The sequence below is a fragment of the Aspergillus multicolor genome (genome assembly GCF_047715735.1).
Source record: "Aspergillus multicolor strain CBS 133.54 unplaced genomic scaffold BDW74scaffold_9, whole genome shotgun sequence".
NCBI lineage: Eukaryota > Fungi > Ascomycota > Eurotiomycetes > Eurotiales > Aspergillaceae > Aspergillus > Aspergillus multicolor.
This window is the reverse complement of record NW_027395960.1, coordinates 812232-839334: the sequence shown is the minus strand read 5'-3', so window position 1 is coordinate 839334 and position 27103 is coordinate 812232. Positions and strand designations below refer to the sequence as shown.

The window sequence follows — 27103 nt, the reverse complement described above, 5'->3', positions numbered from 1 at the left end:
GAGCAGTTGAACAGGTTAAGACTCATCTTTTGGTACTGCCAGAACTGAATGCAGACAGTTCAGTGTTTCTTCTGCGTCTTGGATTGGCACCAATGTCAGGCCGCTCACGGTCTTTACGGACAATGGCTCGAAGAGCACAATGATGGATCCGACGACACGTTTGAACAGATCAGCGAGGATCTCTTTCTCCTCATCAAGAACGCCCTCTTCGAACATTGAGGACTGAATGATGTCTGTGTATATCTGGTCTAGACCACTCAGGGGCGAGCTTCCTGCCACCTTATTGCTTAGGATCATGGTCAACCTCGCATCCAGCAACCTTCTCAGCCGTGACGCTTCTCTCAGAAAGCGGCAAGCTGTGGCAGCGAAGATGAATAGACCTTCTGATTTATGCGCAAGGTTAATAATGTTTTCTTCTCCGGGCCAGTCGTCAACGATGGACCGTTCTTGTCGCATTTGACAGAGTTCATGGCGCAGGAATAACGTTATATCGCCCGGAGCATCAGAGCCGGCGGACTCGACAAGATTGATCTTTTGCAGAATCTCGCACTAGATGAAGTCGCGCGATAGGCCACTCAGCTCAGTGCGGAGTTGTGCTTGGGGTCAGCTGGTAATGAAGAATTGGAGATCAATGGCTTGTAGCCCTTTGATGCCGCACAACAGCGAGAGCAGCTTTTTGCAGTCGCTCTGGGGTTCGCACTCATCCAATGCATCAATAATAACAACCAAGGTCAGCTCGGACGGTAGATCATATTGTAATTGCCGCAACGGTTCCAAAATCAACTTCTTCCATTGGTTCTCGAGCGATTGGTTCTGAATGTTCTCGTTGCTTTCTAACGCAGCACAGAGATAATCGTGTAGGGAGGGGACAACGCTCGCGATGGACCTTACAATGGTGGTAAAAAGGCCGTTGGCGTTGTTCCCCTCTGCTTTGGTCTTGTCGAAGAAGAAACTCGCCCCGAGACGCATGCTGTCCGGTAATGGAGTACCACTCACTAGACGTTTTCGATCTTGCAAGGCCGCGGCAAAAGTTCGGGAAATCGTGGACTTTCCCGTCCCGGCCATTCCCTGTAGCCAGAAAACAGGTTTTCCAGGTTCCTCGCTCCATTCTTGGACCTGGGTCAGCGTCTTTGTCTGGGTGCCTTCGAGGCAGCGGGCTTTGTCCTGATCTTCCTTTGATCCAAACACAGCCCCATGTGTGTACGGTAGAGCATCGAGCAGCTTCTTCTGCTTTTCAATCTAAGGCAGGCGTGAGAATCGAATAATCAGAACGTTGTGAAGTGAGCCGGCGCCGTACCCTGTACTGATCCCTAGTCTCAGCGGCCAAGCGAAGTGATTTGTTCATGCGCTCCTGGAGCTCTTCCATTTTCCTATTAACCTGGTTTAGAGTGTGGCCTTCAAGAGTGGACAGATGTTTGGTTATTGTCTCATCAAGCCCAGTGATTGTCAGGAATATCCCCTTCCAGTCATTCGAGACGGCCAGATCATTGACAAACCGAAAGAAGGTGGAGCGGGAATACTGCTTGGCGAGTCGTATCTGATACCTCAGGACCTCCGCATACAGCTTGACTGTTTGGGCTCGAAGCGACGCACCGAGCTCAGCACGCGACTGGACAGGTCTGCAATGTTGTTAGGGCGCATTCGACGCAGGGTGGGAGCTTAGAGTACTTAGCAAGAGTTCCTAGAGTATAAGCGTCGGGGTGTGTCTCTTCTGTCAATCGGTAGCGGATCAAGAGGGTGGATATCGATTCGAGCCCTTTTATAGCCTCTTCATCTTGAGTAATAGTGTTGGTGAGTGGCTGGAGGAAAAGTTAGCGACGCTGCCCGGAAAATGAGAATAAGAAAGTCAACCAACATTTAGAAACACCAGAACCCCAGCCCAGGCAAGCGAAGCATGTGGCTCTGCGCTGACGGCCGCCGAGATAAAGTCTTTCACCGAGATGATGGCATGAATGATATTGGCCGCCTGCTCTCGGACCAGAACACGCTTTCCACCGACCGTGAATCCCATGCGGGAGCCTTCGATGTCGGCAAGCCGCTGCTGAACCAGGCTCTGGAGGCGCCGTTGGGTGCTGCTCTCGGGTTTCACTGCGGAGTCGTGGCTCTGGGACTGGAGCAAGTCGTTCTCAAGTGCAGTGACGAGATCCGGCGCTTCATCGACGAGCTGCTCGTACGCCTCATCCCAGAGACTCTTTGACGCGTCGGCCACGGGTTGAGGTTCGGGTTTGAGGGATTCTCTGGGAGTGCCCTGAGAGGAATTCCTAAGCGGGCTCGGAGAGGCAGCTGGAGGCCCCGCGGGAAGCTGCGAGGGGGAATGCCGTCCGTGCGCAGGTGCAGGTGCGGATGCCTTTCGGTCCTCTCGCCCCAGAAAGCGTCGGATGCTTTTGCGTAGCGGCATTGTCAAGACAATTGAGGTCTCCTCCTAAGATAGTCACAAAATGCTCACATCGATGACACGGCTGGAGTTTGCTTTGGCAGCTGCATGAGGACAGACGATGCGACTTGGCGGGGTCAGGCCGCGCCCACTAATAAGCGGACAGGGTCCGAGACCACACGATTGGCGAGGCACCTACATCTTTTATCCCAGACGATGATAGGTATAGTGGGACAAGATGCACAAACACGAGATACTTCTCAACCGCAGGCGCTTCGTTCCGGGTTGCGAAGGAGGCATGCTGATGGGTGGATGGATGGGGGAGGGAGGGGAGGTCGATTATTAGACGGCTCTTTGAAGATCACGTGGCCGGACAGCATTGTATTAGAATTTACTATTGCACTATTAAGAAAGAAACTCTCACTGCTTATGTGGCTAAATATTAGATATAGAGCGGCCTAGAATCCATCATCCTTAGACAGTCATCTGGGTGGAAGGTCCTGGAATACCCTATGGTACCTAGGTGCCTACCCTGCTCACCAATTTGTCCTTGTAGTACTTAGGTAAGTAAGCGGCAGAAGGATCGCCGCGAGTTCTATGATTAATTGATTCTTTCCGACCTCTCTAGGTTGGGTTATACGCTCAAATACATGATCTAGGAGATTGTGACCATGTATCTGGATGCCCGGAGGGGAAACCCCTAGACAACGAGCACCTGCATCTCCTGTGGCTGGCTAGCATGAATGCCAGGGGAATATTACAGTGCTCCCTGCTTATAATCTCCTATAATAATCCCAGTGTACAGAAGTATCATGGCACGAGAGAAAACCTCCCGCTACGAACCCGCTTTAACCAACCGCACAACCACCCCTCTTCGCCCCTCTTCTTCTCTCTCTCTCTCCGGCTCTCTTTCTACAACCTCCACATACCTCACCCTAAACCCCCCCGCCCACTCCTCCAACTCCTCCTGCTTCAAACTTGCCACAACGCCCATCTCCCCCGCTTCTTCTTGCAACCCAACAACACCATCAACCACCAGCCTCAACGCATTGACCTCCCGCGCACTGCGCACCTCCGAATCCCGCGTATACACGAGCATACCACCCGTTAGACCCGCGGCCGCAAGCGCACAGACAAGCCCCAGAATCAGGAGGAGCGGGATATACGTGATGCGGTATTTCTGGCCGGTGGTCGTGGCGTCGACAGTATACCAGTAGTCGTCTATCAAGTTTGACATTGTCTCATTGATAGTGCCAGTGCGGTTACCGTTAGTGGCATTCCCCGCAGCAACTTCAAACCCAACCCGCTGTGCCTGCGCCGATGCATAGAGATAGTTCAGTGCATACGTCTCCCAGTCCACAGTCAGACTCTGCGCGTTGATACCCGTGACGAAGTCCGGGCCTGCCGTTGCACCGGTCGCAGCGCCGATTCCAGCAATCGTGGACTGCGGCGCGTGGTAGTCCAGCGCGAACTGCCAGGGTTTGAGCGGTGCCGGGATGACGGTTTTGTTCTGGTTGAAGGATGTCGCGGTTATGCGCCAGGACCCTAACCCTATCCCCGACTCTGTCTCCGTCTCAGAGCCCGTCCCAGTCCCAGTCCCAGTCCCAACGGCGTCGCGGGTATAATTCACGAATCCCTCCTGACGCAGGATATCACACCTCACGCCCCAATTCGTGTAATTCGCAAATCCATACGCCAGGGTCATATTGAACACTTTCGGGACGACAGCCCCGTACTCTGAGGGCATGGTGGAGTTATTCGGCCTGTTATCCAGATTGCCGAGGTACGCGTGCGAGCCGTTCACGCTGAAGGCGATGTACTTGTTGATCTCGGAGTATCCGGACGGGTTGGCGATTGTGTCGGTGCCTGGGATAACGGACTGGTAGATGTCCGGGAACATGGGGGTGATGCGGAAGGAGGTCCCCGCGGCCACGGTGATCAGGGTCTCGGGCTGGGCGGTTTGGCAGGTGGTGGTTAGCTGGTAGGCCGGGACATTTGCGAGGCGGACGACTGATCTGTCGAGGGCATTTAATGAGGCGTCTGTTGCGTTTGAGCCGATATATGCGCCGGAATCGTCGAGCTTGGCCGCGGCGCTCTGGAACCGGAGCCCCGTTAGCAGGGCGGTCATTTGGTTCGCGAGGTCCGCTTTCTGGGGGATGGAGAAGGGCAGGTCCGACACGTGGAGCTCGTGGTTGTTTAGGAAGATTGGAGACGAGAGGTACGGGTTGCTCAGGAGTCTGAGTCTTGCATACTGCGCGCGTTCGGTCTGCACGTCGTACGCCTCGTACGCGATGAAGTTGGCGAGCGCCTTACTGGCTGTTCCGGAGAGAAGGACCAGCATGCACAGCATGTAAAGCCTCCATGTCTTTCCACGGATCAAGGTGCGCAGCTTGAGCAGATCGAACCCGCCGGCGGAGGTGATGCTGGCCTCTACCACCGATGGCAGCGGCATTCCGGCGTTCGCAGAGCGGGGTGACTGGCGCTCGTTGAGGACGGAGTTGCGGGCATTGCTGAACCAGATGTTGTCGAGAAGGAGCATAACGACGGGCGCGAAGATGGCCGCGCAGAGGAAGTCGATTGTTTTGGCTTGGATGGTGGTGAGACGCCCGCCGATGACGTGTGGGGTGATGATGCCCTGGCTTTGGCGGGTGTAATGTACGATTGAAAGGATTAGGCCGGTGAGGATTAGCAGGAGGATGCTGGAAATGAGAGCGATGTTTGTCTTCCAGGTTCGAGTTGGCCGTTTTGAGGGCTTGGTGGGTTCTAGCCGTGGCTCTGCCTCTGCCTCTGACTCTGACTCTGACTTTGACTGTGGATCCGAAGATGGAGTTGTTAGATACTGTGATGGCGATGAAGACGAGGATGGAGAAATGACAGTGCGGATCGTGGGAGCTTTGGGGAGCATCGTCCGCGTTTCTTCTCTGGATGGCTCCATCTTGACTTGATTACCATAGGTAGGTATGGTAGACAGTGAGAGTGACGATATGAGGCAAGCGACATCACCACCAGACTTTAATATCCTCCAGCCCTGTAACACGGCTGTGCCAGGGATTTATAGCCGACCATTGAGCTCCAGGCATCTATTTATGTTGGCTTGGCTCGTTTCATTATATCGCGTTATGCAGGGGCCAACGACAGGATGGTACGTGGAGGGCTCCCCTTCTACTCCGTATTGATCGGCTAGGTATGTGGCTAACGTAGAACTGTTCTCTTGTGCTTGCTTGCTCGGCTACCTATGCAGGGGCTATGCACAGCCCTGTAATCGATCTGGCTAGTGATTGCTCTAGTCGCAACGGCGTCGATGCAGCGGCTAATGCACGGGTCTAATTGGTGTGGGCTGCAAGGCATCGAGAAGCTCAAACACCAACACGAACCAAGTCTACCTGAAGGATGAGACTAGTATGTTTGTGTTTTACAGCACAAACAGCGAAGACTTACTCATACCAAACCAAACCTCTCCCAGACAGTTCGCCAACTCAAGAGACAGTCACACCAAGATGCGGGGTCCGAGGGAATAACGACTATGTAGGTGGTAGTAAATGCGAGATGGCCTATTGCCTAGGTATGGCTTTGGAAGGAAGTAACGGAGTACTTTGCAGCCCAAGAGATGGTCAGCCAGACCCAGCACCCGCAGCCCTAACTAACCCGCCGAACCAGCTCCCTTCCATCCTCCTCAGGGTTCTTGGATTGCCCACCTCCACAATTCTTCCCTTATCCATCACAACAACTGTATCAAATTCCATCACCATATCCAACCGATGACTGACTGCGATAACAGTATAGTTCGCAAATTCGGTCTTGATGATCTCCTGCATCACGCGCTCTGTCTCGCGGTCAACGCTGGAGCTGACTTCATCTAGAAGGAGGATTCCGCCCTTTGCATCGCTGATGCTATTCTTATGGCGAGATGGTACTCTATCGCGAATTCTCCTCCGCAGAAGAGCTCGCCCAAGAGAGAGAAGCTGGCGCTGACCTGCGCTGAAAGTTCCCGTGTTAATGGGGGTGTTGAGGTCAAGATCTGAATTCAGACGCAGGTTCGAGTCTAGTCCGATTGCTTTCAAGACGTCCTGGCATTCTTTTTTTGTGGCAGTGTCTGATGGGTCGAGGTTCGCGCGGAGCGTTGAGCCATCGGGGAGGAAGACGGCGTCTTGCGGGACGGCGATGAGGCGGTCGCGGAGGGTTGGACGGTGAATTTGATGTAACGGAATACCATCGATTGTAATAGAACTCTCCTCTATCTTGCTGCTTCGTGGGAGCGGATCGAGGAGCTTAAGGAGAAGGGCCAGAAGGCTGGATTTACCGCTGCCTGTGCGGCCGCAAATGGCGACTTTCTCGCCGGGGCGGATGGAGAGGGTTATGTTGTCGAGGGCAAGAGCGGTTAAATTCTCAACAGTAGACTCGAACAAAGAGTCGGGTTCTTGCTTCGCATTGATGGCTCTGTTGAGGTGTTATCAAGTTTAGTTCTTTGAGCAAGGTACGAGATGTAGATGCTTACCCATATCTCGCATTTACACCTCTAATCTCCACAGCCCCCTTCTCCGGCCACTCCTCCGGCGGAATTATATCCTCATCCTCCTTCTCCTCTGACTCGGTTGATTCATTAAAGACCTTCAGCCGTGCAATGGCCCCAATAGAGGTCTCCAATTGGGTGTAAGATGTCACAATACCAGAGAGGTTCTGGCCGAAGCTCATGAGGGAGAAGAGCGATGCACCTGCAAAGGCGGAATTGGACTGCAAGCGAATTGCGAGAGTCGTTAGGACTGCAGCAAGGACCATGACGACCAGGTTGAGGATGATATTGAGCCACTCTTGGATCATGAGAAGGAGGTAGGCGGCGCGTTGGCTGGAGTCGACGAGATGCGTGTTTTTGCGGGTCTCGTGGTGAAGGAATCCTGGGTTAATCACGAGTGAGATTCAAAGTGGTTTTTTGTGTGTTGGACGGTGTACCTGAGGCTCGTAGCGTGGCAATGCCTTTGATAGTATCGATGAAGTGCGTGCTAAGGCAAAAGAGTCAGTAATTTCACTCAAGACCAGGTAATGGTAGTTGTGATATCATGCTGCACGTACTACAGCGGGCTCTTAGCCTCCAAGTCCAGCAATCTCAACTGCCGCGAAGTCCGCAGGTAGAACTTCTGCACGGCGTACAGCAGCGCTCCCAGAAGTGGATAACTGATGCTCAGATACGCCGACGAAGTAAGCATAACAGCTGCTTGTCCGATTGATTGGAAGACCTGCCAGCGTCAGCTACTGCACCCGCTCGCTATAACTGGCAGCCAACTCACGCAAATTAGAGTGTCCAAAGTCGCATCAGGTAACTCCGTGTCGATCAAATTTAGATCCTGCGAGAACATATTTGTAACAACGCCCGTGTCTGTGTTTGTAAAGAATAATAGCGGTGCGCGGAGCAATGTTCGCAGAACCTGTTGGTGCAGATGTGCGCCTGCCTTCTTGACCGAGACAATCCAGAGACTAATAGCGAGGGATAGCAGGGCAATCATGCCGCTAATCTGAAACAGTGCATAGATGCCAGCGTAGAAGGCGTGGGGCTGAGTAGGGTAGGCCGAAGCCGCAGCATCGCTCCAATATGTAAGCCCTGCATTTGTCAATCCAACTCATTTGATCTTCGCTATACTCAGAAGATTGCAACTCACAGATTGTAGGGAAGTTAGTGAAAAAGCCCCAGAGAGCCGCAAAGAACAGACTACAGCCTGCCACAAACCATCCCATACTTTGAATGTAGTGTTTGTACACGCTCGCATCGCCGACTTGTCGAGGTGTAACCACCTCAGAAGAGGGCAAAGGTAAAGAGCTGTCGTCAGGCATTATCGTAACCATCAGTTGCGGTTTAATGTCATTTTTAGGAACAGACTTCTCAGCATCCAGCCCTAAGCGTTGAACATAACCCCGGCTGGCCGACAAAGACTGAAAGGTGCCTTGTTCCACAATGCCACCGTCTCCAAGAGCAATAATATAGTTGGCGGCAGGAAGGTGTCTGATACTATGCGTGCACAAGACCACGGTCGATCCTCGTCGCCTAAGCAGACCCTCTTCCCCAAACACCTGTCGGAAGACCTGTTCCTCAGTGTCCGCATCAAGGCCGCTGAAAACATCATCCAAGATTAACATGTCGGTGTGCAAATACAGTGCCCGTGCCAGAGACACTCGCTGCTTCTGGCCCCCTGAGAGCGCGACTCCGTCTGACCCAATATTTGTGAGGTCTCCCTGCGGCAGCCCTGCCAGGTCTATACCCAGAGCAGTAGCCTCGATGACTTGAGTATACCGCTCCCGGTCAAATGAAGAAAACCCAACGATATTGTCTTTGACCGTCCCGTTCCAGAGAAACGCAGTTTGCTCACAGAACCCGACACTTGGAGATGACTTGCTGATGGATACTCTACCTTTACTGAATGGAATCTCGCCTAGGAGAGCCTTGCACAGAGTTGACTTACCCGAACCTACGGGTCCAACGATCATGGTCAATGAAGACGCTGGGATATAAGTAGTCACGTCCTGCAAAACAATCTTGTCGGCTCTCCAGCCGAAGCTTGCGTTCTTAATAACAAAAGCGTCGGCAAAATCGGTAGTTTTCTTCTCCTCGATCAGGACCTGACGGAAGTCGTGGCATGGCTCGCTCTCCAAGAAAGTCTGTATCCGGCCTATACAGGCAACAGCAGCGACTATCTGGGGGATGGCCTGAAAAAGCTGCATAAGCGGACTCGTTAAGAGGGTCAAGAACGATAAACTCGTAAATATCCTCGATGCATCGAGGGTGCGCTGCGAAAATGCAAAGGTCAGTGGGGGAGCGAGCAACTGCGGGATGAACGCAAAGACGGCTGCAATGATGGCAATCTTGCGATATCGAGCTCCGGCTGCTAGTTCATCAACGCGAAGCTGCTGCACGTACTCGCCAACAGCAGCAGTCAGACCAGATATCTTGAGTGATTTCATACTGGCGATGACGGTGGCGGTCAGCCCAACTCGCTTTTGGACGCCAGACATCCACGCCCGCTGAGCATCGCCGGTAAAGTTGACCAGAATTCCCAGGCCAAGGAAGCAGAGTAAGGCCACACCCACGGGGGCGATGAAGACGATGCCAAGTTGCCGGTATAACATCCAGCCTGCAAGCGCTACCTGGACCGTACTTGCCCATGTCTCATGCACGGACCGAAGGCCCATCCTGATGCGCTCCATGTCGGTGCTCATCAAAGTCAGAGCTGCGCTATCATCACTCGTTCCAAGTCGGGCTCTTGTCGCCGCTACAAAAGTCTCCGTGACTAATATGGAACGAATCATAGTACGCAGTCTGTGGTGGAAGTACCTACTACGGTAAGTAAACAATTCGCGCATTATCGGGGAGTATATCATACCAGTACAATGCATAGGAAACGCCTATCCCGGCGTAGATCAGTATGCTGGCGCCGATGAGGCCGTAGCCAACATTCGCGTCGGGCTTCGGCTGGGCAAGATAATCCAGCAATCGCTCAATGAAGATGGGTTGACAGAACGTGAAGCCAACCAGCGCCAGTCGGGGGGCAATGGGGAGAAGAAGTGGCACCTTCAGCGTCCGCATGAGGGCCTTAACAAGCCCGTACTGGTCACCTTTGAGCTTCGAATAATCCAGATTCTTGACAAAGTCCTCGTGGAGCCCTTGAGCGTTAAGGGAACTATCGAGCGGGTAAAGGTCTTCTATCGCCAGGACCTTCTTATAGCCTGCCAAAAATAACCTGTTGAGCCAGAAGAAAACTCCAAGGGAGAATATACCACTTGTTTCTTCAGGGCTGTGCTTCTTCGCATCCCAAGTTACCCATTTCGTCTTTTGACAGGCCTCGAGCAGAAAGATACCCATCTTCAGCGATGTAGATGCACAAAATATGCTGCTGTAAATTGTCTCCGGCTTGTTATCGGATGACAGAAACAGTGTCCTTGCTTGAGCTGCATCGAGAAGAAGGGTGACAAACAGGTAGCTGTTTAGCAAGACAGACGGCCTCGGGCTGCGTCTATGGTCCACAACACTGAGGATCAGCATGAAGAGGGCCGATACCAGTTTAAGGACGGATGAAGCGATAAAGATGCCGGTCACATGAAATGACCCGGTCACAGCTAAGATTAGCAGTGCAAGTTCAAGACCAACATAGAGGATGATAGCACCCTGCAGCAGGTCAGTGGGTGTGCATACCGGGTGAAGGGGTGATTATACCAATTTGATGAATTGAAAGGCAGGTGCGTTTACCACCGCGGGCTTCTTTGCCTGGGACAGAGTACGCCATAACGATGTCGGGATGAACAAGGCGGATGGGATGATGGAGAAGAACAGCTGCTCGAATTCGAGGTTGAAGTCAAAGTCTTGCTGGTTCAGGTGCAGCAACCCTCCATCTCCTGTAGTGAACGGCATCTTGCTGCTGTCCCAAGTCGGGAGACAGATGGTTGGAGTCAAGAATCAGCACGGAGCTGCTGATGTATCCATTGAAGTCTAGCGCAAGATGCCGCAATCCCGGTTAGCTCTTGCCTTATCTCCTCCTATGGCAAGGTCGCAGCAGGCACTTGCATTTCTGGTGAGGAGAGCCGGATACTGATCTGATGTTTACTATGGAAGAGCTTCATTATTGGCGATGGATGTCACGAAGTTCATGAGCCAAGTACTAGGCCTCTGATCTCGTTCTTTCATGCGGAGTCTCGATGTTGCCCAGGGGGCGTCTACGACCATAGCGACGCTAGGGAGGAGAGAGTTCGCGAGCTTGCCATTTCTCTGGGAAGCCCATTCATTCGCGACAGAAAGAACCGACTTGCGACGAGAGAATTGAGCCTTTTGGGGATAAGCTGGCCGTGCGCCATGATGCCGCACATTCTGTGCAGAAAACAACCGCATAGCATGAATGAGCGGTAATTTCCGTCGGTAATTGCTGTATATAGTAAGTGATATTAAGCTATTGTTCTACGTGGCTGAGTCGTCGTCGTATCTCACGCAGACTCAATCAACTCCTGTCGTAAGCCGAAGGGTCAAGCGGGATCAGGTACCAGGATTTCTCCGAGCTCTACTGGTATATCGCAGCTTATCTGTCGTGATACAGAGCTCTGGATTTGCGATTGCCTGAATTCAGGCTTCTCAATTCCAGGAGTCGTATGATGCCGCGTGTTCCGAGTCACACCCTGACCAGGGTCCAGGAAGTCACCGACTCGGAGAGCCTCCACCAGGGTCCTCATTGGTTAGTGGCTGATTTCAAGCGGTCTAGGGTGCATTGAAACTGTCCGAGTCCGAGCTCGACTAACTATTTGGAGCTCCGCGGATGAGGCTCACTTACTGGCCAATCCGGAGAGCAGTCGTGGCCACATTTATTGTCTAATCCTCGTATGGCTTGACTAGCGTTGGCTTGCACCTTAGGTCTTGACCAAACGGTACTATGCATAGGCTAGTAACAGTATTGGCTCAAACAGCTACAGGGGCTCTCCGACAGTTTCGAGCCGCCTGGATCATTGCTCGAGTATTTTGAAACCAGGTTCGGGATGCGAAAGAAGCAAATCACTAACAAACGAAATAGAAAGTCGCGACGCGCAATTGATATCGGGAAGCGCTTTTTATGAGTATTAGACCAGGTCTAAATTCTGCTTGAATTGAACAAGGGGTCGCGGAGTGTTCTCAATCTCTGTTGCGAATGCTCGGGGCAGACTTTCTGTGTCTCGATTGACTACCCTATGAGCCAGGCGGCGATGAGACTGCTGCTCGTTTCCATGCCCGTCAAAAGACGAGTAATGGGCGGCATCTCCTACAAGAACAACGCAAACCATTTGCCGTATATCAATGCGGGCCTCGGCCAGTTCGTGCAGAAAAATCGCCAGCTGCTGCCATACCTTCAGGAAACCAAGATCACATATCGTCCGGCACCGTGAAGCTGCTGCGCCTAGAGCTCTTTCTGCTGAATGACGGGCGTATTGGGTACGTTCGGTAGCTCTGCTGAATTGCCCCGTAGCACAGAGAAGACGCGGGTTCCCGTCGGTCTGCGGTCTCTTTGAATAATCATTCGGCCTGAAGAACAAATTTTTTTTCCAAGCATTATCGTTTGCTTCTATAGAAGTATTCGCTGGTAGTGGTTTTGAGACCGCATCTCCTTCATAACGGTACGAGCCGGATGTGTGAACGTCGAATTCGATTCGCAGTGTCTCAAAGTCCTGTCCGCCTGACGATCTGGATGATTCTGGAGGCTCGAAGGGTCGAAAAGCGCTCGACAATGACGACCCCATGACTGGTACAGGCGAGCCAGAGCGCCATGGCCGGGCTAGCTATGCCACCGCTGTAGATGATGATCTTCAGAGGCTCGATGATGTCTGCAGTGAGACAGCTTGGCGACTGAAGACCCTTCCGTTTCTCACAAATAAAGATAGCGGGGTCGTGGGCGATGACATGGCATTTGACATGATAGCGGCTGAATCGTTGAGGCCTGAGCGACGTTGAGAGCGGCCACCCTTCTGCGGCATGTTCAGGCAACACGAATCTGCGAGATTCCTTGGTCAAGAGATGATCCCATTCGAAATGCGACTTCAAGGGTTTAGCGGCGCGCTGTCTTGTCCAATAGAAACACTGCCATCAATAACGACTGTTGGGGCTGAAGCGGTTACGTAGTCTGACGTCGGCGTCGAAATCGCCTGTCATCTCGTCAGTTGTCGGTTGTCCGTCAGTCACCCCATGTACCTCGAAATACGCAGAACTTTGCCATCAATCAAACAGTCCATTATTGCGATGAGTTATCCGTGAGTTTCACTGGACAAGCTTGAAGAGTAAGGGTCCTTTTATTGACGGGGGAGTCTCGAACACAGCCATGATGGTGGAGTTGCTGTTGGTGATCGCCATCGATCGCTGACCCGGAGAAAAGCCGTAAACTGGGCTGGCTTGCTATTTTCGGACGATTTTGTTACCGCGGTCCGTTAGAAAGTGTTTTCTTATCTGGCAAGCCATTGGCTGGACAAGAGTATTGCGGGGCTGCGAATACGAGGAAAACGTGTCTGTCTCGGAGGAATGATGTATCCGTGTATTCCCGGAGTAATCAAACGTAAATTACCTTGTATCCGAGCTAGAGGCACAGCCCCCGATGTCCAGACTTGTATCTAGTAATACAGCCCCTTTCCGCTCGGCCATTCTTTTTTAGGTCTAGCGCCCCTCGTCTATCAGGCAGACGTCCAAGACGCCTCAGCCTCAATCCATCATCAAGAAGGCAGCACCCGCCGTCCCCGACCGACCCTGATCTCATCCCATCCCATCCCATCTCGTCGCCATACGTCTCCATCGTTTACTGTTCTCGAGACTCGTGTGTTGTACGGACCCTCTAGGTTCCAGCCGTTTTTATATTCATAGATATCGAATTTATCTCCCCACTTTCTCCTTTCCTCCGCTGGTTCCCCTGTTCCAAGTTCTCTCGTCAGCGCTCAGGGCGTCATCTGCTTTTGGCCAGTTCGACATCAGTATGTATCTCAACGTTCTCTCGACATCGTACATCTAAGCACAATCGATACATTCCCTCCCGCCTTTCTCCTATCCCCAGTCTAATCAACATTGTCCAGTCGGCAGACCTGCCCACCGTTGACTGGCTGCATCACTCTCGTTCAATTACAAGCTTCCCTCGGATTCGGTCACAATTCGTGAGTCATTTATATGCACTCCATGTGCCGAGCTTGCTCTTGCTAACACCTTTTCGGTGCCCTCAGGACCATCCACAATGAGCTCAGCACAAGACCAGGACTCTATAAGAGCCCACCCGAGGCGCCGGCCCTTCAGGGCAGTCCGGCCCTCCCTCCTCCCAGCCGAAGAGCAATCATCCTCACTACCTCCCCTCCGCCTTCGCAAAGGTGAAACCTTTAATCCAGCCATCCTTCGCAAAGCCGACCGTGACCCTCTTGTACCCTCGCTGCCTCGCCGATCTCCCACATGCCCTGGCGCTCTGGAAGCTATCGCCGCTGGACAACAGCGTATGGCCGACATCTTGGAACGCCTTGACTTGAACTCGACCCCCTCTGATGACAACGACGATCTCCCCGTCCCCAAGGGTCTACTCCGGCTTCACCTCAAATCTCAAGCACGGAGAGACGGCTCCGTTGAACCGCGCTCGCGTCAACCCAGCCCGATGCCCAAGGAACAATCTCAGAAGGCTCAGAGGGCCCATTGCCAGGCCTCTGATAGTGGACTCGGTTCCTCCATCAGCAGTGCTCAGTCAGCGTCGTCCAACAAAGGTATATATATGGTCATGGCCGGCCGTCGTTGTTTTCGCGCGACTAACAGTTTTTCAGTGAAAGCTGGCCAGCTCTCCCGAGGAAGCAACCTCGCACCGTCTCGCTCCCAGTCTGCCATAACCCGCTCGATCAGCGCTATGGAAGCTGAAATGGCTCAGCGGCACAAACTCAGCTCTGAAGGCCGCACAGAGATCGAGAACCACATCATTAGCCCCATTCTCGAAGACGAGAGGCTAAAGTCCTTCCACCCTATTCTGGAAGACGTTCGTCAGCAGATCGAAGACGAACGCATCTCCTGCTTACGTGATCTCGAAAAGACCGTGTTTTCGCTCGCTCCGGATGTGAAGACCCACGATGCTGCCTATGTTCGTTTCTGCCAGTACACCATTCTGTGCCTCAGCCAGGCAGCCACCTCCTTAGGTGGCCGAGACTTGTGCTTGCCCACCGATAAACAATACAATAATGGTTATTTCGTCGATCTTATGGAGCAGGTCACGCAATTCAAGCGGATCCGTGACGAGTGGAAAAGGAGGCACGAGGCCGATGGCAAAGTGAAGTATGTGACTGCTATTTGCATGGTTCTCAAGCGGGTGCTAACCGTCTACCGCAGGGCTCCAGGACTTAGACTCGAGGGTGGACTCTCCCAGACCGGGCGTCTCCTTGAAATGGTCGTTGAGCAGGATGGCGAGCACATTTCCCTGCGCACCGGAAAACCCTATGAAGGTCAGGTTATTCCTTCGATGAAGCGTTCGCTCAGCGCCGCGTCTGCCGACGAGGGTGTTCAGCGCTCTATGGCTCGTCGCAAGAAGAACGCGCCTCCCATGAACATCAACAAGAAGTGCAAAGACTGTGACAAGGTTTTTGCCCGGCCGTGCGACTTGACGAAGCACGAGAAGTCACACAGCCGCCCCTTCAAGTGCCCCGTCAGTTCCTGCAAATACCACACCAAGGGATGGGCTACCGAAAAGGAAGCGGAGCGTCACTACAATGACAAGCACTCCGAGGCACCACGCCTGTACTCTTGCCAGTTCGAGTCTTGCTCTTACAAGTCCAAGCGTGAGAGCAACTGCAAGCAGCACATGGAGAAGACCCATGGCTGGGTGTACATGCGATCTAAGAACAATGGCCGCGGTAACAAGCAGCCATCCCCTCAGCAGGGCGCCTCGCCTTCTAGCAGCAGCTCTGTTCCGCCCAAGCAGGCCCCTTCGGTTTGGAGCATGACACCTCCTTCTGAAGCGCCCGAGTATAAGCAGGAGTCCATTGGCTGGGATCTCGCTCCCACTCCCGAGACCCCTGAGTTCTCTTTCAATGCCTTCCAACACCCCATGAGCACAATGCCTGGCTCAGTGTCGGGAACCTTGGACGCCGTCACTCCCACTACTGGTACCATCAACTCACCTTCTGAGCCGTATGATTTGGCGCAAGAAAACACCGCTTTCTCAATTCAGGATATTTTCCCCGAGATGAAGGCGAATGACGGCCTGTTGTTCCCTGGCGGGGACATGGAGTACCCCGATTTCATCAACAACCAAACGATGTTCAACGACTTTGGCTATCCCGAATTCACAATGCCAACGCAGCCTCTGAACTATGGCGAGGTCCAGCAGCAGCCTCCAACCGAAGACGACTCTGCTGGTTTTCTCCTCGATGTCTACACCGACATGCACACTTATGGGTTTAACCCCATTCCTGGCCCTGGCGGTCTCTAACCTCGTCACATTTCAGTGGTTGAGACAGAAACCCCGGCGGTGGACCCTCTTGATCAATGTGTTACGACTTTTCTTTCTTTGGCAGGCGAATGTTTACCAGCTATCTTCTACTCCGAGTGCGAAAATCTTTGTTATTGCTTTTGTATCATACTGCGCCACCTTTTGGATAGGGCACAGGACATAATTCATCATTCTGATCTCTTGTAAGAATGCGTAAGCCCGTAATGCCGACTCTGCTACATTGCATAGGGGGCCTGTATTTCGCGATCACGTAAGGTTGTGGTAGCTACTCGACCCCTTACTAATATATATTTTGGATTTCCTCGGGGAATCCGTCCGAAGTACCCAACATCCCAAAACACTCGACACCGTTGTATAGAAGACCGGAGTGAGTCCGAAATCGAAGTATATATTGGTCCAAAAACTCCTCTCCTCTGAATCGAGCAGATGAAACTAAATCAAACGGCCGATGGCGATTGCATCCATCATAGTGTCTGTCCATCAGTTTGTTATTGGATCGCATAGCCATCACACAATACAGCTTCATAGACTTTTAGCAACCCTTAAAGACGCTGACTTATTCCACCCTGTTTTTGCTACAAGGGGAACTCGGGTTTGAACATAAGTAAGTTGATGACGTGGGCGAGTAAAAATTCAAGAGCAAAAAAGAGGGATAAAAAAAAGAAATGCATCAGCCGGGAGTCGAACCCGGGCCATTCGCTTGGAAGGCGAAGATCCTACCGTTGGACCACTGAAGCTGGTTATTGATTAATGCTTTTTACTAAACATACATAACCTTTAAATATAAGACTAGGCTCACTTTTTCAATATCTTGTTGGAATAAACCAATTAAAGAACTATGACCTCTCCTTCAATCTGGTTCTTCTATCAACAAAAACGAGTTTGGAAGTGTTGAGGTTATTAGGATGGAGGTCAAGTTTAACTTGCAATCTGCAATGCTGCAGCAGGCTTTTGTCGTTGATGGCGCCTATTGATCTGCGCATCTGCCTGTCAATCAATGTCATCCACCTGGCTTCACCATCCCTAATGTCAGCTGGAGAGACCCCGTGGCCATGTGGAAACACACTGTATTCTCCAATAAATCGTATAGACCTTCCAATGTCCGGCTAATATACCACTGTCCCCTTCTCTGTACCCGCGGTTGCGGATTAATGATGAAAGCTATTGTTAGGTCTAGGCTCTCAATTGCTATACTATGTATAACTCTTTTCGAACAGTAGGGTGTGGCTATGGCTCCTGGTTCGTTGCAATAGACTGGATTCACTGCCACGTAGAGCCATGGCCATGAATGAGCCGCCGCAGAGACATGTATGTTGAATCAGCTTCTCTGCTGTAATGTCTAGATAAGAGCTGCCTACCTATGTGCTTGGGGAAGGCCGATAACGGAGTCTATACTTTAGCCATGATCTTGCTCTACGGCAGAGGTGAAGGCTATACTGAAGAGTGTTTCAATTGTTTACACGCTAGCTACCAGAGAGCTCCTATAGATTCTCCTTATCTTGTTTGTAGTCTGCCAGAATCCCATGTTGTTCTCTAGGGACAAAGATCGACAGTATGAGTCATCCCAAAGCGGCTAGCGCCATGACCGCACTGAATGATTCATTTTCGATTTATCGCGACTTCTTCCTGCAACACCTCCAGAGCCCTGATTTTTTGTCAATTCTTACCGGACAGTCCTCAATCGCTTCACAATGAGCGCCCCCAAAGTCGCCGAGAACATGCTGTGGGGAGGTCGATTCACCCGTGCGTTCAACCCCTCAGAATCCCCCCCGCGAGCTCAAACCCCCAAGCTAACCAAACAACCACACAGAGGGCCTCGACCCCCTCATGGTCCAGTACAACGAGTCCCTCCCCTACGACCGCATCCTCTGGAAGCAAGACATCGCCGGCTCGATCGCCTTCGCCCGCGCCAACACCAAGTCCGGCATCCTCTCCGCCCACGAGTTCTCCGAGATCGAGCGCGGCTTCAAGCAGATCGCCGAGGAATGGAGCAGCAACACCTTCGCCGTAAAGCCCAACGACGAGGACATCCACACCGCGAACGAGCGGCGCCTCTCCGAGATCATCGGCAAGGAGATTGGCGGCAAGTTGCACACGGGCCGCTCGCGCAACGAGCAGATCGCCACAGACCTGCGCCTCTGGCTGCGCGATGAGCTCCGCAAGCTCGACGCCTTCCTGTGCGACCTCATCAAAGTCTCCATTGCCCGCGCCGAGTCCGAAATCGACTACCTCATGCCTGGATATACACACCTGCAGAAGGCCCAGCCCGTCCGCTGGGCCCACTGGCTTCTTTCTCATGCGACGGCCTTCGCCGACGAGCTGAAGCGTCTGCGGGAGGTGACGAAGCGCGTGAATCGCTCGCCGCTTGGAACCGGTGCGCTCGCTGGAAACCCCTTCCAGATTGACCGTGAGTCGATGGCGAAGGAGCTGGGTTTTGAGGGCCTTCTTTACAACTCCATGAACGCCGTTGGGGACCGCGACTTTGCGATGGAGACGATGCAGTGGGGTAGCTCGTTCATGCTCAAGATCTCGCGCTGGGCCGAGGATCTGATCATCTACTCTTCGCTGGAGTTCGGGTTCGTCCGCCTGTCGGACGCCTACTCGACGGGTTCATCGTTGATGCCTCAGAAGAAGAACGCTGGTATGCCTAAAACTTCCCCTTACCTTCATCCCCTTGAATGCCCTCTAACAGTCAGCAGACAGCCTCGAACTCCTCCGCGGCAAATCCGGCCGCGCCTTCGGACACATGGCCGGCCTGATGTGCACAATCAAGGGCCTTCCCACAACCTACAACAAAGACCTGCAGGAGAGCGTCGAGCCCCTCCTCGACCACATCAAGACAGTCGGCGACAGCATCCAGATCGCGACGGGCGTGCTGTCCACGCTGACGGTCATCCCCGAGAAGATGGCCGCGGCGCTGGCGCCCGAGATGCTGGCCACCGAGTTCGCGGACTACCTGGTGCGCAAGGGCGTGCCGTTCCGCGAGGGCCACCACATCTCCGGCCGCGTTGTGCAGCTTGCTGAGAGCCATGGGGTTCCGATGGACCAGCTGACGCTTGAGCAGCTGAAGGGCGTGGATGCGCGGTTTGGCGATGATATTCAGGAATGTTTGGATTATGAGCGGGCTGTTGAGCTTAAGGATGCGATTGGGGGGTGCTCGAAGAGGGCTGTGCTTGAGCAGACGGCTGTGTTGAAGAATATTTTGTAGGTTGTTTTCTACCAAAGCTGGTATTAGTGTAGGCATTGTTGGATAAAATTAGGTTAGGGTAGAGGTATAAAAGTAGCGTGGGTATGGCATTGACTGTCTATCTAAGTTGCGAGATATTTCGGTATTATAATGCATAGAATGTTTGGATTATCAAATATATTGCTCAAAGTATGAGAGAGACAAGGTTTGTAACAGTAGGCCGGGCCGGCTAGGACAACGAATCTTTATATGAGTCTATGTAGAAAAGGGTGCGTGAGCGAGCGCGTGCTGAAGAAAAAGCAAGTCTATACCTTTGGCTAAAAGAAAAAGAACAAGGGGTTGCTTGCTTCACCGGCCTGCGGTGAGAATTACCAAGATCATCTTCCCCATCATCTTTATCTTTAACACATTACTCAACCAACAGCCTCATCAACACCGATAGGACAAATTCAACTCTATCAACCTCACGACTTCCTCCGAAACTTCTCCTTCACCTTCTCCGCCACCTCTCTAGACCCTCTCTTAAACTCAAACCGATACGACGGTGTCGGCGAAGCAGGCATGGACCCCAACGACGACGCCGTCAACGGCGGATGCGACGGCGACGGCGGCAACGGCAAAGGCGGGAGCAAGGGCAGCAAATTCTTCCTATGCCTCCGCTTCTTGCAGATCGTCGGCTTCTTCTGCAGTCTTGGCTCTGGCTCCGTCTCTGTCTCCGTGTCTTTCTCGTCTACGGTCTCCAGCCCCATCTCACATGCGGTCTCAGTCTCGCCTTCAGTCTCCTCGTCATACACCGCTGAGCCGGCATTCAGATCTACCGCGAGACCATTGAAGTTCGCCGATAGCACCGCGCCATCCGGCGTAGTGATTGAGAGCGGTAGCGGTGCAACCCGGTGCAACTGGCTCTTCTGGCGCTGACGCTGGCGCTCGCGGAAGGGGATGTTGATCAGCTCGCGGGAGCAGGTGCTCGGGAGCTCGAAGCGGCCGAGGCGGAAGCCCGTGTCGAAGAGCTCGTGTGTTGCGGAGGAGTGACGGAGGGGCGATGTAGCCGCTGCACTGCTGCGTCTGCTGCCCTGCGGCGTGCAGAAGGAGGGCCAGTATGATGTGGGCACGTAGGCGTGCTCTTGCTCGCCGGGGCGGAGGGCCGGGTGGATGCCGCTGGGCGGGCGAAGGTTGAGTTTGAGCATGGAGTTCCGTGTTGTCTTGGGGCTTATGGCGGAGTAGGGACTTAGAGGGAATGGGGTCGTTGTTGATGCTGATGGGATGGAGCGTGGTGAGTTTGCTTGGTGCCGGGGGAGAGGCGAGATGGCGGGTGAGTGTTCAGCGAGGATGGTTGGTGGCTGTCCATCCAGGGGAGCAGTTATGATAGTTGGCACTGGCACGGTCGGCTCGACTTCGCTGGTCTGTGTCTGGGCTTGAAGGTGCGCCGTGCTGGCGGTGCCTTCTTCGGCGCTTGTCTGCGCATCTTTGAGGGTGGGATGGCGCCAGCGGAGGAGAGTGAATCTTCTGGCTTTCTTCCCACGCTTGTTCCTCGAGCGGCGCAACAGGAAGGCGACGAGGCATAGGATCAGCACCAGGCTAACAACGCCAACGGCGATACCTCCAACTGCTCCGCCGCTCAAGCCTTTGTGTGAGGAAGTGACCGTGGCAGAGGTAGGCTGCGCATCGACCTCGGCGGCACTGGAAGCGGCAGCCGCTATGGTACCATCTGCCGTTGGTGACAGGTCTTTCTTCGTGATTTCTGCCGCTGGCGTCTTCGTGGTCTTCGCTGACACAAATGTTGAAGTCGGAACCGCCGCCGTCGTTAATCTTTTGGCCGATGCTGATTCAGTTGTCGTCTTCCATGAAGTCTGCCCCTCGCTATCACCATCCGGACATGCCTCCAGAGAGCACGGATCAACAGAGCAACAGCCCCGGAACCCGCTCGAGCAGGTATACCAGATCGTACCCTTCGAGCACTGCATACTGGCCATCTCAAATTCTGCAAACGCAACCGCGATGTCTTCAAAACAGGCTAAGAAACGTGCAAGTCAACTTAAAGAATGTTCAACGCATGAGGCCAGCTCAACTCAAGTACAATATTGAAATAAGCAAGGAAAGAAAAAGCACAGAAGAGAAGAGAAGAGAAGAAAAAGATAACAGAACGAAAGGATACGCTGCACCTTCAAGAGAGGCAGAGGACGCCCTGAGACATATGGGATCCAGGCATGCCATCCCCAAGCACGCCGCGCTGTTTCACACAGAATTCCCATGGAAGAGTCGACGCCGTGGCTCGTGGACGAGTCAATCACGAGCACCGGCGCCAGCCTTTGAGGGTATTTTAAGCACGAGGGCCCTCTGTCTCAGCGGTTCGGCATCTTTGTCGGCGGCGGAGGATTCGATCGGGAGTCTAGAACGGATCTGAGACGGTCGAGCACGGCTTATCCTCTTACGGATGCCGAGGATAGCCATGTTCGCATGACCTCGAGGGGCTTATTGTAGGTTTCGTTGCGTTGCTCTTGGAAGCAGGGGAGGCGTGGCCGGGCCTTCTTTGTCTGATGCCGGGACAAGGACCGCGTGGCCCACACGTTTCATTCTGTGCAGGCAGCGGGAGGCTCAAAATAGAGCTCCAGCCTTTGTGCTTACCGGCATAGAAAACGATAGGCTAGCAGCCGTTGGAAATATGGAAACATGTTCTCGAACGAATCAGTATACGATGTCGACGAACTCAGCAAAGAAAAACTCCGGTTGTATAAGCTAACAGATGGCTATAAAAAAACAATAGAACGTGAGTGACTCCCAACTCATCGCCTTGAAGGAAACAATGGATATACACAATATGAAGACAAAGGAAAGCAACATGGTCGAATTTTCATGACTCCTCCCTCAATCGAGTCGAAAGGCTACTCCAACTGCAGGCCTCCAAGAAACGGGTCGGCGGATCCATCTATAAGTAGTCGATCCGACGAACAACAATTCGCAAAGATGATAGACAAGGTGCGCTTAATAGACACGCTTGAAGGGGGGAACGGGCTTGCACTCGTTCTCGTCGAGGGTGTTGTGCACGACGCTGCGGTAGCCGATGTCGACCTTGCCGTGGGGGGTCTTCTGCCATGTGAGGGTGTGCTTCATCCAGTTCTCGTCGTCACGCTCGGGGTAGTCCTCACGGGCGTGGGCACCACGGGACTCCTTGCGGTTGGCGGCGGCAACGGCGGTTTGAGAGCTATAATAATCGTTAGCTTTCCTTATAGTTCCACCTTGAAGTAAGATACTCACGCGCAAGTCAGAAGGTTACGGAGCTCAAGGGTCTCGACGAGGTCGGAGTTCCAGATCATGCTGCGGTCCTTGGTACCGACCTGGTCGAACATCTGGTCGACCTTGGTGATCTTTTCAACACCCTCATCCAGAGACTCCTGGGTACGGAAGACGGAGACATCTGTCTGCATGGTCTTCTGCATGGCGTTGCGGATGTCGAAGGTGGACTTGGGACCCTCGGCAGTGCGGACAAAGTCGAGGTCCTTGATGGACTCGGCACCGGCGTCGGAGGCCAACTCGGCGTGGGGCTTGCCGGGGGTGGCGATCTCCTTGACGCGGTGAGAGACGGCACGGCCGAAAACGACGAGATCGAGGAGGGAGTTGGCTCCGAGACGGTTGGCACCGTGGACGGAGACACAGGCGGCTTCACCGCAGGCGTACAGACCGGGGACGACCTTGTCGTTGCCGTTCTCGTCCTGGGTCAGGACCTCTCCGGAGAACTTAGTGGGGATACCACCCATGTTGTAGTGGACGGTGGGCAGGACGGGGATGGGCTGCTTGGTGACATCGACACCGGAGAAGATAGAGGCGGTCTCGGAGATACCGGGGAGACGCTCGTGGAGCAGCTCAGCGGGCAAGTGGCTCAGCTGGAGGTAGATGTGGTCCTTCTCGGGACCGACACCACGGCCCTCGCGGATCTCCATGGTCATGGAACGGGAGACAACGTCACGGGAGGCCAGATCCTTGGCGGTAGGGGCGTAACGCTCCATGAATCGCTCACCCTCGGAGTTGAGCAGGTAACCACCCTCACCACGGGCACCCTCAGTGATCAGACATCCGGCGCCGTAGATACCAGTGGGGTGGAACTGGACGAACTCCAGATCCTGGTTGGGGAGACCAGCACGGGCAACCATGGCCATACCGTCACCGGTACAGGTGTGGGCAGAAGTACAACTGAAGTAGGCGCGGCCGTATCCACCGGTAGCCAGCACGGTGTGGTGGGCCTTGAAACGGTGGAGGGTTCCGTCCTCCTGGTTGTAGGCGATGATACCGCGGCACTCGCCGTTCTCCATCAGCAGGTCCATGGCGAAGTACTCAATGAAGTAGTTCGTGTTGTGGCGCAGAGACTGTCCGTAGAGAGTGTGCAAAAGAGCGTGACCGGTACGATCGGCGACGGCGCAGCAACGGTAGGCCTGTCCTCCCTTGCCGAACTCCTTGGACTGACCACCGAAAGCACGCTGGTAGATGAGACCGTCCTCGGTACGGGAGAAGGGGCAACCGTAGCCCTCAAGCTCACGGACACTGGCGGGGGCCTCTCTCGTCATGTAGTGAATAGCATCCTGGTCACCAAGCCAATCGGAACCCTTGACGGTATCGTACATGTGCCACCTCCAGTCATCCGGGTGCATGCTGTTCAGGTTATAAGCGCATGCGATGGGAATCGTGTCAAAAATGGAAGACCTACTTTCCAAGAGCAGCGTTGATACCACCCTGAGCAGCAACGGTGTGAGATCGTGTAGGGAACAGCTTCGAAACACAGGCAGTGTTGAATCCAGCTTCCGCGAGACCAAACGCGGCACGGAGACCAGCACCACCAGCACCGACAACGACGGCATCGTACTCGTGGTCCTATACCCAGAGTCAGAACCGCCCAACCCCCAACTATGACCTTTCAAGGATCGAATTGCTTACAATAACCGGGTATTTGTCTGAGATGTAGCCTTCAGCGGCCTTAGCGCGCAGAGGGTTGCTGCCGAAGATGCGGGCTGCGCAGGACAGGGCGGGTTAGCAACCGCAATTATGTTTCCTTCTTTTTCCAACTTTGGCAATTGTCAATGCGTACCTGCAGGTCGGGAGGAAGAAAATAGACGTCTCTGATCCCTCAAGGCACGGGAGATCTATCCACAGCAATCGAATTAGCCACCATCACAACCTCGGATTCCAAATGAAGTTGAAATTAAGACCACCAACCTTCGAGGCGGGAGCCAAGCTCCGCAAGCCCAGGGAGCTCATGATGACAGACGCGCACAAAAGAAACCTTCCCTAGATTGAACAACAAATAGGAGATTCTTGGCTTGAGGGAGGGGAGGTATCAAGCAGCGCAGCAGCAACGACTGGAGGGAATGATTGCTAGAGTTGCAACTTGAACTTGCAAAGCTACTACCGATTCGCGAAGAGCGGAAGCCCGGCTGACATAATCAAGGCATTTCGACTTGCCGACGGAGAGGACCGGGGCCGAAGCAGCCAATCATGTCCCGCGCAGTGGTAATCACCTCGGGCAGCCGGGAGCGTTTTATTGGATGTGCGACCGGAGGCACGTGGATTGTGTTGCTCTTGCCGGGTAAGTTCTATAGGAGGGATTCCGGGGCTAGGTATGGGGTTATGGAGATATTTGCTTATTTAGGTGAGGTTTTAGAATACTTGCACTGTATACACTACTATGAGCATTGTATCATGGTCTGACTCTTGACATGCCGAGATGAGCCGTTCAGTCATGTGATATGGTTCGGAAGTCGACAGCCGAAGTAGAGGCTCTACCTACGGGGTATGCTTCTAGCCTTCTACATATATCATTGGGAAGTAATTTGAATCATGATGAACCGACCTAGCTAATGTTCATACACATAGAACCAATGCAATGTAAGCCTGCGATCACGTCTAGTTATATTGCATGTATGTCGCCGTCGAGTTGAACTTCAGGTTGCCCTTGATCACCTTGTCCACGGCGGCCAGGAAGTCCTTCTCTGTGGCGACCTTCCGTCGAGCACGGATGGCAAACATGCCGGCCTCTGTCGCGACACTTCGGAGCTCTGCACCCGTCGCGTTGGGGCAGAGTCGAGAGATGAGCTCCCATCGGATGTCGCGCTCCACAGACATGCTCTTGGCGTGGATGCGGAGAATGTTGGCACGGCCTTCAACATCGGGCAGGGAGAATTCGATCTTACGATCGATACGTCCGGGACGCATCAGGGCGGGGTCGAGGGTTGACGGTCGGTTGGTAGCGAACATGACCTTGATATTTCCTCTGGCGTCGAAACCATCAAGCTGTGTAATGAGTTCCAGCATAGTACGCTGAACTTCGTTGTCACCACCAGCTCCGTCGTCGAAACGGGCTCCACCGACGGCGTCAATTTCGTCGAAGAAGATGATGCACGCCTTCTTGGTTCGGGCCATCTCGAACAGCTCGCGGACCATTCGGGCACCCTCACCGACGTACTTCTGAACCAGTTCACTGCCAATGACACGGATGAAGGTAGCGTCAGTTCGGTTGGCGACGGCTCGCGCGCAAAGAGTCTTTCCGGTTCCGGGGGGTCCGTAGAGCAAAGCTCCCTTGGGCGGGTCGATACCGAGGTTGACGAATCGCTCGGGCGACAATAGTGGCATCTCAACAACTTCTCGTAGCTTCTCGATCTGTTCCTTGCAACCTCCGACATCTCCGTATGTAACATCGGGCTTGTCTTCGACTGTCATCATCGTAACGCTGGGATCGATCTTGGGCGGGAGCGGCAGCATGATCTGGTACTTGTTCCGGTCGACGCTACGCCAGTCAATATCTGAATACTCTCACAATGGAGCGCAAACATACCCAACTCTCATGCCCTCCTCAATATCTGTAGGACTCACTCGCTCTCCCAGGTTGACGACGAACTTGGCGATCTGCTTGACGTTGATGACATATTTGCTCTTGTCGGCGTCCTTCTCATCCTGGATGATCTTTGTGCAACGAGCCACTTGTAACGGCTGTTCCTCTGCCATGCGTTGCCTGTCCGCGGCAACATCCCATAAATGTGGAGGTGCGAGACCGGTGTCGGATTCCTAAGAACGTCAGCTTCTCTCATTCCGAGAGCCCGAATCAGACCGCAATACCTTGACGCCAATCTTCTCGTTCACGCTTGCTTGTCGTTCCTTGATCTGTTTCTCTAGCTTCTTTAATGCGTTTGCGTACGGAGCCGCGCCGTAGGTCTTGAGTACTGCAATGTCCCTGCGCCTGTCAGCAACCGACACCAAAGCATACAACCACCGCGTCCAGAGACAGAAGTGTATCAAGCGACATACTCATCTGTAAGAGGAGTGATCTTCTTCTCGGGCTCTTCGTCATCGGCAAAGTTCTTCTTGTACTTCTCCCAGTTCGCTCCCGTGGCGGAAGGCATGATGAAAGGTTGTGGCGAGAGGCGGGTGAGACAAAATCAGTATTCGGTGGTACGGCAATATACAAGTATCGGTAGATGGAGGGTGCGTAAGGAGAAAGATGAGGGAAGCGAGATGAATGGGGTGGAAGTTGGGGTAGAGGTGATGGTCGAGAGCTGTTGTTCTGATTGCCGGCCCAGCTTGAGCTGTTGACGCTAGTGGCCGCCAAGCCCC

General features: G+C 53.4%; 10 protein-coding genes and 1 non-coding gene across 11 annotated transcripts; 4 read left to right on the top strand and 7 right to left on the bottom strand.

Moving 5' to 3' along the window:
- Window positions 1-15: 15 nt before the first annotated feature.
- BDW74DRAFT_177344 (uncharacterized protein) lies at window positions 16-456 on the bottom strand (the record flags this gene model as incomplete). The annotated part of the gene is made up of 1 exon (XM_073728859.1): window positions 16-456. One exon carries the CDS (start codon window positions 454-456, stop codon window positions 16-18), a length of 441 nt encoding a protein of 146 aa, XP_073585056.1.
- Window positions 457-603: 147 nt separating this feature from the next.
- Window positions 604-2398, bottom strand: BDW74DRAFT_177343 (uncharacterized protein; the record flags this gene model as incomplete). The annotated part of the gene is made up of 4 exons (XM_073728858.1): window positions 604-1239; window positions 1298-1619; window positions 1669-1799; window positions 1856-2398. 4 exons carry the CDS (start codon window positions 2396-2398, stop codon window positions 604-606), a joined length of 1632 nt encoding a protein of 543 aa, XP_073585055.1.
- Window positions 2399-2841: 443 nt separating this feature from the next.
- On the top strand, window positions 2842-3952 carry BDW74DRAFT_151747 (uncharacterized protein). Its single transcript, XM_073724245.1, has one exon. It carries the CDS (start codon window positions 3187-3189, stop codon window positions 3589-3591), a length of 405 nt encoding a protein of 134 aa, XP_073585054.1. The 5' UTR covers window positions 2842-3186; the 3' UTR covers window positions 3592-3952.
- Window positions 3953-5985: 2033 nt separating this feature from the next.
- BDW74DRAFT_177341 (putative ABC multidrug transporter) lies at window positions 5986-10766 on the bottom strand (the record flags this gene model as incomplete). Its single annotated transcript, XM_073728857.1, has 8 exons — window positions 5986-6811; window positions 6870-7266; window positions 7322-7371; window positions 7442-7605; window positions 7657-7967; window positions 8026-9692; window positions 9742-10523; window positions 10572-10766. 8 exons carry the CDS (start codon window positions 10764-10766, stop codon window positions 5986-5988), a joined length of 4392 nt encoding a protein of 1463 aa, XP_073585053.1.
- Window positions 10767-13606: 2840 nt separating this feature from the next.
- Window positions 13607-16867, top strand: ace1 (putative C2H2 transcription factor (Ace1)). Its single transcript, XM_073724244.1, has 5 exons — window positions 13607-13825; window positions 13925-14002; window positions 14069-14590; window positions 14648-15146; window positions 15201-16867. The coding sequence occupies exons 3-5, from the start codon at window positions 14080-14082 to the stop codon at window positions 16297-16299; spliced, it is 2109 nt and encodes a 702-aa protein (XP_073585052.1). The 5' UTR covers window positions 13607-13825; window positions 13925-14002; window positions 14069-14079; the 3' UTR covers window positions 16300-16867.
- A 119-nt stretch (window positions 16868-16986) lies between these two features.
- Window positions 16987-17057, bottom strand: BDW74DRAFT_t107. Its single transcript has one exon. It is a non-coding gene; the product is annotated as a tRNA-Gly (tRNA).
- A 914-nt stretch (window positions 17058-17971) lies between these two features.
- On the top strand, window positions 17972-19683 carry BDW74DRAFT_151726 (argininosuccinate lyase ARG4). Its single transcript, XM_073724243.1, has 3 exons — window positions 17972-18063; window positions 18131-18961; window positions 19020-19683. The coding sequence occupies exons 1-3, from the start codon at window positions 18012-18014 to the stop codon at window positions 19526-19528; spliced, it is 1392 nt and encodes a 463-aa protein (XP_073585051.1). The 5' UTR covers window positions 17972-18011; the 3' UTR covers window positions 19529-19683.
- Window positions 19684-19735: 52 nt separating this feature from the next.
- Window positions 19736-21068, bottom strand: BDW74DRAFT_151725 (uncharacterized protein). The gene has a single exon (XM_073724242.1). It carries the CDS (start codon window positions 20692-20694, stop codon window positions 19972-19974), a length of 723 nt encoding a protein of 240 aa, XP_073585050.1. The 5' UTR covers window positions 20695-21068; the 3' UTR covers window positions 19736-19971.
- Window positions 21069-21132: 64 nt separating this feature from the next.
- On the top strand, window positions 21133-21805 carry BDW74DRAFT_151724 (uncharacterized protein). The gene has a single exon (XM_073724241.1). It carries the CDS (start codon window positions 21206-21208, stop codon window positions 21590-21592), a length of 387 nt encoding a protein of 128 aa, XP_073585049.1. The 5' UTR covers window positions 21133-21205; the 3' UTR covers window positions 21593-21805.
- A 405-nt stretch (window positions 21806-22210) lies between these two features.
- BDW74DRAFT_151722 (succinate dehydrogenase [ubiquinone] flavoprotein subunit) lies at window positions 22211-24951 on the bottom strand. The gene is made up of 6 exons (XM_073724240.1): window positions 24713-24951; window positions 24585-24639; window positions 24434-24507; window positions 24207-24370; window positions 22763-24151; window positions 22211-22709 (listed from the first exon to the last, which is right to left on the bottom strand). The coding sequence occupies exons 1-6, from the start codon at window positions 24752-24754 to the stop codon at window positions 22490-22492; spliced, it is 1944 nt and encodes a 647-aa protein (XP_073585048.1). The 5' UTR covers window positions 24755-24951; the 3' UTR covers window positions 22211-22489.
- Window positions 24952-25214: 263 nt separating this feature from the next.
- Window positions 25215-27041, bottom strand: rpt1 (proteasome regulatory particle base subunit RPT1). Its single transcript, XM_073724239.1, has 4 exons — window positions 26798-27041; window positions 26609-26723; window positions 26328-26557; window positions 25215-26279 (listed from the first exon to the last, which is right to left on the bottom strand). Exons 1-4 carry the CDS (start codon window positions 26890-26892, stop codon window positions 25400-25402), a joined length of 1320 nt encoding a protein of 439 aa, XP_073585047.1. The 5' UTR covers window positions 26893-27041; the 3' UTR covers window positions 25215-25399.
- Window positions 27042-27103: the final 62 nt, after the last annotated feature.